This window comes from Eupeodes corollae, chromosome 3 (assembly GCF_945859685.1).
Source record: "Eupeodes corollae chromosome 3, idEupCoro1.1, whole genome shotgun sequence".
In the NCBI taxonomy this organism is placed as follows: Eukaryota; Metazoa; Arthropoda; class Insecta; order Diptera; family Syrphidae; genus Eupeodes; species Eupeodes corollae.
Genome location: NC_079149.1, coordinates 104,846,630 through 104,860,315, shown reverse-complemented (window position 1 = coordinate 104,860,315; position 13,686 = coordinate 104,846,630). Strand labels below are relative to the sequence as shown.

The window sequence follows — 13,686 nt, the reverse complement described above, 5'->3', positions numbered from 1 at the left end:
AGTACAAAAGCTGTGGTAACTTTTGAATCACGAGGCTCAGGCTCACTTTGCCGTGGATTGGTTCATCAATTTTTGCCTGATTCAAAAAATCAGTCAACTGCAACGGAGAGCCAACTCTTGACGTGTTTGTGTTGTGTGTTTATTAGTTAAGCTTCAGTTGAATTTGACAGATTACCTCATTTTTTTTTTGCGGTCAAAAGTCTTAATGGTTTTTCTAAACAAAACCCTACAACTTGCGTACCTAACCTACTGAAAACCTACTTTAAAAATAGTGTCATATTGTGCCTCAAAATACATCACGCACGCAATATTAAATTATACGTACAGCTATTCCCTTGAAAGTGAAGTAACAAAATATAGAACGATGGAAGTCGAACCACTTAGCTTAATAACTCAATTTGATAAACGTCATTATAAAAAGGACTCACGCTTCGTCCTTGATTTGTATACCTTGTGCTATGATGAACACGAAAGTGTAGACACTGTGGAGCTATTTACATCGATCGTCAATAATACCGCTGCTGGCAATTGGAGTGAACAGGTTAGAATAAAAATATCTATATACTCGTACATAGTAGATATACAAAATTTGATTAAAAACCTATCTATCTCATATGTACCTATAAACCTTTTTTTTCTTAAGGCCAAAACAAAAGATTGAACCGGTTTTTTATTTTATATTTTATTTTGGTACGGAGTATGGTACAATTATTGTTTCTCAATGAACAAATGTGGTTTGCGTTTGGAATGTTTTGATTGCAATAATTACGGTAAAGTTGTTAACTTTATTGTTACTATTATTGTGTCTTTTTGTTGTTGTTCATATCAAACTTTAAATGAGTGAAAGTGTGTATTAAAATATTGTATTGGAGATACAAATTGAATGAGTCATATGGATGTGGTACAACTAGAAGATAAAAAAGCAACGAGTCAAAAAACAAGTTGCAGACGTACATAGTACAAATGTAAATAGGGTTTTCCAACAAGAGGTTTCACTTTAAAGAGACTGCTATTTGGACAGCTGTAACTTTTGAAACTAACATCATTTTACATATTATAAGGAAAACATATGCTTCTATTAAAAAAGTCTCTGGTGATTTAACAAACGTTTTGACTTTTGTTAGGCACACGCGCCACACTCCATTGAAGCCCTCAAAAGTGTCATTCATGAAGTTATCAAGGTTTGATATCGTTGTACAAAATTACCGTCATACAGAAGACTTCATTGGTTTTTTTTAATACAGTCAAAACATCAACTAAATTCTCTTTTAAAAACATTAGTTACTTAAATATAAAAATGAAATCTCTTATTGGAAAACCCTGTATGTTAGATAAACACTCATATTTGTTTTTATGGGACAATAACTTGTTGAATGCAATTTGGTTTAAGAATACGTATACGACAATTTTTATGGGTACAACACACATGTATAGCTTTTTACGATGTACCTTTAACTTTTCTCTGTTGCAATCATTTTTAGCAGAATTTAAGACGAAATTAAAGACTGCAACAAGACAGTATGAATGAAGCAAGAAGAGTGGGTTTTGTTAGACGGGTGCAGTTTTTTTTTCGTTGGAGTTTTTAAGTTCTTATACGCCCACTTGTAAATACAGTTTAAAATGAAGTAAAATTTAGCCAAGTCTTAAAATTCCCAGCCATAAATTGAAAATCTAGGTTTAACAGACTTGCCCAGAGTTCAAAGAAATTATATTATATTTTTGTTTTAGGTACTTAACATTAATTTATGTAGACTTTGAAGAATATAAGTAACCTCGTTATTTAACTTTTTAACTAAACACGAAATAATTTTTAGTTAACTTGTTTTGCAAATTAACAAAGAAGAAAATAAAAATAAAACAATAATTTACATAAATAAACAATAAACATACATAAACTTAATTTTGATAATAAAGACGCAAAACTTTTTTTTGAATTAACAGTTGAAAAATTGTATTTACTTACTTTTTCTTAATTCACATATACATAAGTTTTATGTAAATATTCGCATGTTCATTGGGAAATTTGCAATATTTGTATTTAGTATTAAGTTCGGTAAATGGACTTTTTAAATGGTTATTTAAAGTTAAAAATAAATTTACATTCAGCATCAGTAATCGTAAAGGTGAAATAACAGAATTCTTTACACAAAAGGTTAAAGAAATTAAGTGAAAAATGTAATTCAGTTGCAATATTAGAATTTATCTCAGGACACATATTAAAAAAGTTTAGAGATTTGATAGGAATTAAGTTTGTTCCAATAGCAAACAAAACCTTTGGCGAGATGGTGAGTGCGTAGGGCTGTCATACCAGAGGTCTTGGGTTTGATCCCTGCCTGTACAATCTAACTTTTTGTACACTGGTATTGCCTCTTGAAAGGAGTTGAAAAATCCTGCTTTCTCAAATGAGCCATTCCGATTCGGCTTAAAACTGTAGGTTCCTTCCATTCCTGATAACATTACTCGCACAGTCGCACACAAAAATGGTTTTATTTCAACATATTTTATTTATAGTTACGGCTGTCATTGAAACTAATTTTTGGAATGTGACAGGTTGGTTATATAATTTGTTTAAAATTTCTGTCATTGGGTAAAGGTAAATATTTCCTGATCGGAATCAAGCATTTCCTGATTAGAATCAAGCATTGGAGGTTAGAGTTAGTAAAATGGATATTGAAAATTATATACTGATCGATCGGAAATCACACTAAGCGTTTTTCTTGAGAAAAATAAGAGATTTAATTGGGCATTTTTTTTTATTTTCCGGACGAAAAATTATTTTCCTGATCAACTGATACCTTTATGTTCAAAAGTGAAACGAATCGTTCTTCTGATTTGTGTTCTAATTTCACACAATTTCAAAGAAAGAGTCAGTAAAAATGTATCTGTGGATTTCAATCAGACATTTTTTTCAATGACAGATATGTTAAATGATTGCCATAAGCGTCCTGCCAACAAAATTCCAATGCTTCAATGATGAAAACCAATGATAGCTTTAATTGTCCCTTTAATCATTAAAAGCAAAACTGTCAGCTTTATATATGCACTTTTTCATTTTATATACAATGCTGACAGATGGAAACACAAAGAAAATGGAACGCTCTCAGTGTAACGATTATACTTTCGGGATTTTAAAAATGCTAATTCGTGTCGTTTCACAGAAGTAAGGCATAAGTTTAGGCCAATTCCAACTGATTTGAATGGAGTATCTTCAAAAGAAACTAAAACTAAGTTTTAGAAGCAGCGCAGATATGTGTACTAAAAAAAATCAAGAAACCATTTGTTATTAAAATGTCGGATATTTTAGCTTACATTTGTATAAGGAATTCTTTTAAAAGACAATGGCAATGTTATCGCTTAGACGAGCACCGCAATGAAGTTAAATTTTAAACCAAAAAGATTGCGAAGGATATAAGTAAATTTAGAAATAAGAATTGGAATGAGAAGCTTAGTAAGTTGAAAAAGAATGCTAAACCATTGAATTGGAAATTTGCAAAAACCTGGAAAACTGTCAAAACTCCCAACAACTTATCGACCAATAATTTTGCTTAGTTGTATAAGCAAAGTTTTCGAAAAAAAAATTGAAATGTTAAATACTACGCATCGTTGATAATGATGAGCTTCATATTAAGAAAAATCTATCCCTTTGCAAATTGACTGGGCTTATTCTACTTGATATAGAAAAGGCATTTGACTCAGTTTGGCACGATGGTGTTGTACACAAAGTTTTTTGTCCAATCGTTACTTTAGTGTTTTCTTCAACAACTGTTCATCTAACTATTACCAAGTCAACTTTGGTTTCCCGCAAGGATCAGTACTAGGTCATTTACTGTACAGTATTTATGCTTCTGATATTCCTAGATTACTAGGCTGTCAGATAGCCATTTTTGCGGATGATACAGACATCTTTTCATCGCATGAATTTAGTCTTACAATTGAGACACATTTGAAAAATGACTTTTACGCCTATGTTCTGAAATCACTTTTTAATTTCACGTGAAATGAAATTGCATGTTCTTCAATTCTATCGATTTTGAAAACTTCGAAATTGCTTCAAACTGTCAGAACTGAAGGATCTTCCATTTTTGAAGATGGATGCAATATTATTGGCCATTTTAAGTGAAAAAAGGAAACAGAATTCAAGAGATTGGATTGGATTTACCTGACACAATGTAAGATCGTAAAAATTGTATAGAGTTGTTCTAATAAATAGAGTAAATTCTTGGTTTCCTCTTTTAAGCTTTCATTTATAATTTTAGATTAAGCAAAAACTTGCTGCAACCCTATGTGATTATGAGTTCAAAAAATGGTACAAACCAAGATACAGAACATCCATTTGCATGTTCGATAATCCAATTCACATATTGTGGGAAACCCAAATTCACTTTCGCAAAGTATATTCACAATAAGTGAAATGCAGAATATGAGCGTTAGAGAACATATTGCCAGAACTCTGCAAAAAGTTAGCATTGCTATAAATATTTTATAAAATTTCATAAATAGAAAGCCCTGTACGTTCGCTACGTTTTTTTCGGCCAGAGAAGATATCAACTTCAAATAAATTTTGTTATACAGATAATAAGGCAGAAAGATGCAGAAGGGCTCTCAAGAAAATTGCGTGAATTTTTTACCATAGCAGTTTGAAAAAAAGGTGAACATTTTGGTTAACCCTAAATATCTACCCTAAAATTTGTCACCTCCAAATATGACTGAAAAATGATTTCATCTCTAAAACAATTTTGTGCACCGAAAAATAATGTTTTTGACATCTGATAAAATGTTGAGAAAAATCGAATTGACAGTTTTTTTTTATAAAAAATAAAAATCTAAAAAAAACATTACTCAAAGTTAGTAAAAATTGAATATCGATTCAAAGAAATATAGTTTTCAACATTTTGAAAAATGTTGAGAAAAATCGAATTGACAGGTTTTCTTACAAAAAATAAAAACCTAAACAAAATTTATAAAAGTTTGTAAAAATTGATTTTCGACTCAAATATCTTTTAAAAACTTGGATATAATAGCTTCTAACTAATTTTTTCTTATAAGAAATATTGTTTTCAACTTTAGGACACATTTTGAGAAAAACCGAATTGACAGTTTTTTTTTTTTTTAAATAAAAACCTAAACAAAAAATGTAGTTGCTAAAAATAGATTTTCGACTCAAATGTCTCTTCAAAAATTTTAAATATTGGCTTCAAACTAATTTTTTCTTATAAGAAATATTGCTTTAAAAATTTGGTAAAATTTTTCAAAATTCAAATTGACAGTTTTCTTAAAAAAAATAAATCTCTTAAAAAAAAAAAAAACAATACTAAAACTTGGTAAAAATTTACTTTCAGCTTAAATAGCTTTTCAAAAATTAAAAATATTGGCTTCAAACTTATTTTATTTCACAGAAAATATTGTTTTCAATATTCAGTAATTTTAATATAAAAATCCAACAAACCGTTTTTTCATAAAAAAATTAAATCTACAAGAAATAGTACGCAAATTTGGTAAAAATTGATACAAGTACATATAGACAAACTTTTAGGCAAGACAAATCGAAAGACGGGATGGGAAGTTATCAGTGTGTGTTGCATCCCAGCCTCTTTTTTATTTTTAATATTCATTTATTTAACAATTTGTTAATTCTTACTATCCAATTACTAATATATAAAAAGAGGCTTTGATGCGACCCACACTGATAACTTCCCATCCCGTCTGTCGATTTGTCTGGCTTAAAAGTTTGTCTTTATGTATTAGTATCAATTTTTACCAAATTTGCGCACTATTTTTTGTAGATTTTATTTTTATGAAAAAACGGACTATTGAATTTTTATATAAAAATTACTGAATATTGAAAACAATATTTTCTGTGAAATAAAATAAGTTTGAAGCCAATATTTTTAATATTTGAGTCGAAAATCAATTTTTACTATGTTTTATTATTGTTTTTTTTAGAGTTTTATTTTTTGTAAAAAAACTGTCAATTCGAATTGTTTAAAAATTTTACCAAATGTTGAAAACAATATTTCTTATAAGAAAAAATTAGTTTAAAGCCAATATTTAAAGTTTTTGAAGAGATATTTATTTTTTGTAAAAAAACTGTCTTGTAGATTTAATTTTTTTATGAAAAAACGGTTTGTTGGATTTTTATATTAAAATTACTGAATATTGAAAACAATATTTTCTGTGAAATAAAATAAGTTTGAAGCCAATATTTTTAATTTTTGAAAAGCTATTTAAGCTGAAAGTAAATTTTTACCAAGTTTTAGTATTGTTTTTTTTTTTAAGAGATTTATTTTTTTTAAGAAAACTGTCAATTTGAATTTTGAAAAATTTTACCAAATTTTTAAAGCAATATTTCTTATAAGAAAAAATTAGTTTGAAGCCAATATTTAAAATTTTTGAAGAGACATTTGAGTCGAAAATCTATTTTTAGCAACTACATTTTTTGTTTAGGTTTTTATTTAAAAAAAAAAAAAAACTGTCAATTCGGTTTTTCTCAAAATGTGTCCTAAAGTTGAAAACAATATTTCTTATAAGAAAAAATTAGTTAGAAGCTATTATATCTAAGTTTTTAAAAGATATTTGAGTCGAAAATCAATTTTTACAAACTTTTATAAATTTTGTTTAGGTTTTTATTTTTTGTAAAAAAAACTGTCAATTCGATTTTTCTCAACATTTTTCAAAATGTTAAAAAAATATATTTCTTATAATATAAATTAAGCTTAAAGCCTAAATTTCAAGTTTTTGAAAAGATATTTGAATCGATATTCAATTTTTAAGAACTTTGAGTAATGTTTTTTTTAGATTTTTATTTTTTATAAAAAAAACTGTCAATTTCATTTTTCTCAAAATTTCAAATCAGGTGTCAAAAAGATTATTCTTCGTTGCACAAAATTGTTTTAGAGATGAAATTATATTTCAGTCGTAAAATTTTGTAGGTGACAATTTTTTTTTTTTTTTTTCAGTTTTATTGATTTATAAAAAAAACCGTTGTATTGATTTTTTTTAAATATACCTGTTTGGTATCACGCTACAATATATTTTATAAAATTTATTTCAAGTCTCTAGCGTTTTTGGTTCGTAAGATATTTAGGGTCAACCAAAATTTTCACCTTTTTTTCAAATTGCTATGGTAAAAAAACCACCCACGCAATTTTGTTGAGAGCCCTTTCTGCATCTTTCTGCCTTATTATCTGTATAAAAAAATTTAAATCAAATTACTAATATATAAAAATATATTTATCAGTATATAATATCGATTATAATTTGTACTAACCTTTTTCTTACTAACATACTTCTAAACAAAAGTTCGGAAATCTTAATTTTATTTGAGTCAAAATGTTCCTGCCCTTTTCAATTGACAGTTTTCTTACAAAAAATAAAAACCTAAACAAAAATTTAAAAAAAGTTGGTAAAAATGTATTTTTGACTTAAATATCTTTTCGAAAATTTGAGATTATAAGCTTTCAACTAATTTTAATTAGTAAGAAAAATTTGAATTGAATTGAATTTGAGAAAATTTTGGGATAAAATTGACGGTTTTCTTACTAAAAATAAAAACCTAAACAAAAATTAATAAAAGTTGGTAAAAATTGATTTTCGAGTTAAATATCTTTACAAAACTGCGATATTGACTTCAAAATAATTTTATCGGGCCCGGAATTCCTCTCGACGGCCCTGTAACCTAGTTGTTTCCTTACCTACCTTTTTCTATAGATGTTCTGAAAACATCTGTTGCAAGGAAACTCCTCCACCATAAATCTATATAATTGATTATTTCCATGGACTACTAATCTATGTACCTACATATAGATACATATATAGGTACCTGCATCTTGAAGATTTTCCGGAAATCCTTAAAATTTTCTGATCCTTAATATAACAGAGAACCTACAGATTTAAATTAAAAGAAAAATATATTATTCAAGATCTTCGTTGACATCAAGTCAGGTCAACTTTCATCAGCTGATCTTTCAAATAAATTTTAAAGAAAGAGAATATTAACTTCATATTTAACCAATATTTCAAACATAAAAAGTCTGCCTGATTCTATTTTTACATATCAGTGCATCTTATCGTTCTTTTTCTTTGATGATTGTGTGTTAGATTGAATGAGAATTTCACCGAGAAAAAATAGTATTTTAAAATGACAACACAGTAATAAAGATTTTTTAAAAATAGAATATTTTGTATACTGCACGAGAAATTCGAAATTCCATAGTTTTGCACAAAATGATATTCTTAAAATTGTTGTTGCAAATTTTTTATAAAATAAGACATTTATACCTCTTAATTAGGATTTTTCCCACAAATTTTTTACTCTAAGAACCTGGTTTCGAAGAGAAACGATGTCAAACAAAAGCTCAAATATTTTGATAGTACAAATAAACATTTCGGAATTTTAAATAACTTTAATATCTCAAATAAAAATTTTGCATATTTGTATCCTTGGATTTTTAATATAATATATTTTATTGAAACCACTAAAAATATTACAGGAGCCCCCATTTTTAAGCTTGGTATTCTGTATTTTGGAGTTGAAACCTGGATTTTCTGGATTTTGATCTACATACTTCTGAAATAGAACAACTAAAATTCACCTTACCTTACCTTAGAAAAAAAGGATCAGCTGCCTGATGTTCAACATTTCCCAAGTACCTACGCTACGTACCTTCATCACAATCACAATGTTGTAATTGAACACCACTTCTTGGAAGAATTATCAAAGAAAAAAAAAAAACTACCTAGGGGACGAAGCCCTCTTCCTTGCTTAGTTCGTCTGCTTTATAACACAACCTTATCTTGCATCTGAAGCTGAACTAACAAAATAAAAAAACTCTGCCACATGTGTCGATTTGTTGAATGGATTTTGGTGGTGGAATCGGTAGGCAATATATGTATGAAGAACTCACAGTAGACTTGAAAACGATCATGACGGAACGTTGTGATGTTTTTTTTTAAAGAAGTAGAAGGTTAGGTACAATGTTCTTGTTCATGTTATATTTACTAAAATATTGATAACGACTGTAATACGCATTCAAAAAAAAGAAGAAATTCGAAAAGGACATGGATTGAATTTTCTATACGAGAACGTGACAATGCAGCTCAGTATAGTCGGCGGCGGTACCTCAGTTGAACGACGTACGTCACAGGAATAAGTTCAAAGACCGGGTTTTTCGTTTTTTTTTTGTTATTCAAATATTCAAACAAAACATACAAAATGTTTGATCGTTTATTTTTTGGTTTCAAATCGAAATTTCTTACGAATATAAATACTAGTTTATTTTTCAATTATGATAGATGTGCAAAATCAGAATATGATTGCATTGACGGAATGTTTCCGAGGGTTTATCGACAAAAAATACCAACTGTTGAAATGACTATGTTTAATAGTGATGTGCATTTGATAGAACCAGAATTTTTAAGTGATATTGTTGATAAATTTGATAGAGTTATAAATGTCAATATTCACGATACCAAAAGATATAGTGTGAGTTTTATGGTTTTGTTTATCAAAAAAAATCACTAATCCTTTCCAAACTAAATTTTTTCTACATAATGTATTTAACAAAAATTGCGCAATTTTAGTTGAAATTTAGAGATGTTTAAGTTTTTATAGTGTCAAATGTTTAAAAAAAAAAGAGGTGGTTTTGTTGATTTTTAAACTAGTTTACTGCTTTAGAACACAAAATGTATGTTTTATAAATGTGATTTTCTGATTTCAATTATAATGTAATAATGACAGCAACTCAACTAATTAATGTATAAGTGATAAACATAAATTAGATTTATTTCGTTTCGTTGATTAAAAATATGTTATATATTTTTTATGTTGGCCTACTGTCAATTTTTAATTGAATAAAACAAGTAGCATCAATCCAAATGATTTAGATCTAATGAAAAGTGTTTTGAACAATTTAAATTAAAATGTAATTAATTTATTATACCAATAGAATACCCAACAAACTAGCCAATGAAAAACCAAATATTTAAACGCTTCTTAATTTCGGATCAACTGTCATTATATTGAACATAACTAAAGCAAGTTCAAAAATTAGCTGTCACCTGTTAAAAAATATGCATGAGCCTAGTTCTGTGTATTTATTCCGTAAATTCAACATTTCGGATCAACTGTCATTATATTTGACAAGACTAAAACAAGTAGTAGATGCGAGCTGTCACCTGTCAAAAAATATGTAAAATCCATAAATCTAGTTTTCAACAGTTGTAGTTATTCAGTAAATTCAACATCTTGGATCAACTGTCATTGTATTAAATAGGACTAAATCAAGAACAAAAATTAAATTAGCTGTCAGCTGTCAACTGTCAAAAAAAATAAAGAATCTAGAAGTTTAGCTCCCCAATGTTATGCCTATTCAGTAAATTTGTATTGATTAGTACCCTTAAACTAGAGCCTCCCTGGAAAACCTAGTACCCAGTTTCAAGCTCTGTAAATAAACAGACTTTGGCGTAAATGTACTTTAAATATGTTTAAAACTAAGAAAAATTCTTGGAAATTCAATAAGGAAGTAACTGTTTGCTTGCTTGTATAATTTCAAACGTCTTTTACTTCAACTTTTTTTTTTAAAAAACCATACACAATAATTTTTAAAATATCTTTTAATTTGATGCACTTAAATCGATGTGCTTACATAAATTTGTATTAATTAACATTCTTATAATTTGTGTTCAATATTTTCCTTACAGAGACGAAATGATCGTGAGGAAATTCGTCGACGACTTGCTATGGGTGCTGAAGATGATTATTTTAGTAAATTAGTCAGTAATAATGTAAGACCAGGAAGAAAGCCAAGTCTACAATCACGTTTGAAAAATGGTAAGTACTTAATAGATTGTCGTTGAAACGACAGGGATACCAAGTGTAATATTTTTTTTTTCAATTAACTTTCTTTAAAAAATTATAAATTCATTTTCAAACACTTCTTAAACATAACGAATAATTCAAAAAGTTTAGCATTATTAACTTCCCATAGGAAGTTATTGTAATGGGTCCGATTTGTCAAATTGAAAATTTTGACATTTCTCGACGTTTCAAGGTCCCTAGAGTCGAAATAAAAGATTTTTAGAAAGATGTCTGTGCGTGCGTGTGTACGTACGTTTGTATGTCCGTACGTCCGTACGTTCACGACGTTTTTTTCGTCGTCCATAGCTCAAGAACCAGAAGAGATATCGACTTCAAATAAATTTTGTTATACAGACAAAAAGGCAGAAAAATGCAGAAAGGGCTCTCAAGAAAATTGCGTGGGTGGTTTTTTTACCATAGCAGTTTGAAAAAAAGGTGAAAATTTTGGTTAACCTTAAATATCTTACGAACCAAAAACGCTAGAGACTTGAATTAAATTTTATATAATAGATTGTAACGTGATACCAAACAGGTATATTTTTTGAAAAAAATCAATATAACGGTATTTTTTTTAAATCAATAAAACTGAAAAAAAAAAATTTGTCACCTCCAAAATTTTACTACTGAAATATGATTTTATCTCTAAAACAATTTTGTGCAACGAAGAATAATGATTTTGACATCTGATAAAATTTTGAGAAAAATCTAATTGACAGTTTTTTTTATAAAAAAAAAAAAACATTACTCAAAGTTCGTAAAAATTGAATATGGATTCAAAAACATTAAATTTAGGCTTCAAACTTAATTTATCTTATAAGAAATATTGTTTTCAACATTCTGAAAAATTTTGAGAAAAATCGAATTGACAGTTTTTTTTACAAAAAATAAAAACCTAAAAAAAAAATTAAAAAAGTTGGTAAAAATTGATTTTCGACTCGAATATCTTTTCAAAACTTAGAGATATTGGCTTTTATTTACCTTTATCTTTCAAAAAATATTGTTGTCAACATTCAGTTAAAGTTTGAAAAAAATCGAATTGACAGTTTTTTTTACAAAAAATAACAACCTAAAAAAAAAATTTATAAAAGTTGGTAAAAATTGATTTTCGTCTCAAATATCTTTTAAAACTTTGAGATATTGGCTTTAATTTACTTTTATCTTTCAAAAAATCTTGCTGTCAACATTCAATTAAAGTTTGAAAAAAATCGAATTGATATTTTTAAAAAAAAAAATAAAAACCTAAAAAAAATGTATAAAAGTTGGTAAAAATTGATTTTTGACTCAAATATCTCTTTAAAAATTTTAAGTATTGGCTTTAAACTAATTTTATCTCATAAGAAATATTGTTGGTAAAATTAAAAAAAATCGAATTGACAGTTTTTGTTACAAAAAATAAAACTAAACAAAAAAACAATACTAAAACTTCGTAAAAATTTACTTTCGACTCAAATAGCTTTTCAAAACTTAAAAATATTGGCTTGAAATTTATTTTATTTCACAGAAAATATTGTTTTCGATATTCAGTAATTTTTATATAAAAATCCAACAGTCCGTTTTTTCATATAAAAATAAAATCTACAAAAAGAGTACCCAAATTTGGTGAAAATTGATACGAGTACATAAAGACAAACTTTTAAGCAACACAAATCGACAGACGGGATGGGAAGTTATCAGTGTGGGTCGCATCCCAGCCTCTTGTTTTTTAATAAAATAAACTCTCCGAATGTACACAAATTCTACTTTTAAAGATCGTGGCAAAAAATACAGACGAAAAAGTATTAAGCAATTATGCAATAGAATAGTCTTAAAACTATGGACTGGCAACCCTAATTAAAGTTAACGTACTTCAAAATAAGGGTTTGTACAATCATAATGAGGGTGATATTGGATTTCCTGTTCTGATTTAATATCAGTTATTCCTATAGGGGGTAGTTATATACTGTACTGTACACCTATTGTTATTTAATTCAATTGGTACTTAAACAATTTGTGGTTATTAAAATAAGGGAAGATTAAAGGAAGTGTAATGTACATAAATCAATAAATTACACACGTTTGAAATGTTATCAAAGGAGCACTTATAAATATGGTGGATAGATTAAACTTAATACTTAATCGCGCTATGTCCATGACATTGTTCTATATTTTTTTTTAAGTGGTTTGAATATACATATAAGTATAAGAAATATATGTTAATAGGTTAAAAATAGTACATTTATTAATTTAAGATCAATTGATTAGTTCGAAAAATTAAGAAAATTATGATAAAAATGACGATTAATAGTTTGGCTCTGAGTTCATAGTCTTCATTTTATTTAAGTTTTTTTTTAAATTTACTATAAACTCAAGATGCCTTCTTCGCACACAAAACTACTTAGTAAAGAAACTTCACTAATGACATTTTAACTTAAGATAATGAGGCCAAGATGGAAGAACAAAACAACAGAATGGTTTCAGATTTTTTCTTTTTTGCAGGAATCACAGCGTTACCTTTTATTATTTATTCGTATTTTCGGTACGGTTTTGATTTCTTAACCTATTAGTTTCATAGCAGTTTTAACATTTGTTTGAAGAGTTGGCTTAGCTATCCGATTTCTTATATGGCTATCAGGAAGCTCTAAAGCCAACTTCTTCAAAAACTTTTTCCTCTTTTCTGATCTATTCTTGATATTTTACCAATTGGGCTGACAGACATCAAACATCCTGTAAGATGCAACTCCTGCACAATCCAAAAGGTTGTAAATAAGGTTGTAAATGGCCACCGATTACTCTTTCTCTTGCAGGTGTAAACTGTCGCCATACGGTCGAAAGTATCAACTCAACCTTTCGCT

At 27.8% G+C, this 13,686-nt stretch overlaps 2 protein-coding genes across 5 annotated transcripts in view; both read left to right on the top strand.

Moving 5' to 3' along the window:
- The window catches only part of LOC129949726 (tetraspanin-6-like), a 332,660-nt gene that overhangs the window by 106,777 nt on the left and 212,197 nt on the right, over positions 1–13,686 (top strand). The gene's annotated exons all lie outside the window — the stretch shown is intronic.
- The window catches only part of LOC129949706 (probable serine/threonine-protein kinase DDB_G0282963), a 79,098-nt gene that overhangs the window by 61,023 nt on the left and 4,389 nt on the right, over positions 1–13,686 (top strand). For all 4 annotated transcript variants that reach the window (XM_056061326.1, XM_056061322.1, XM_056061324.1 and 1 more), the window contains one exon: positions 10,699–10,828. In XM_056061326.1, coding sequence (XP_055917301.1) covers positions 10,699–10,828 — 130 coding nt within the window. The remainder of the gene's footprint in view (positions 1–10,698; positions 10,829–13,686) is intronic.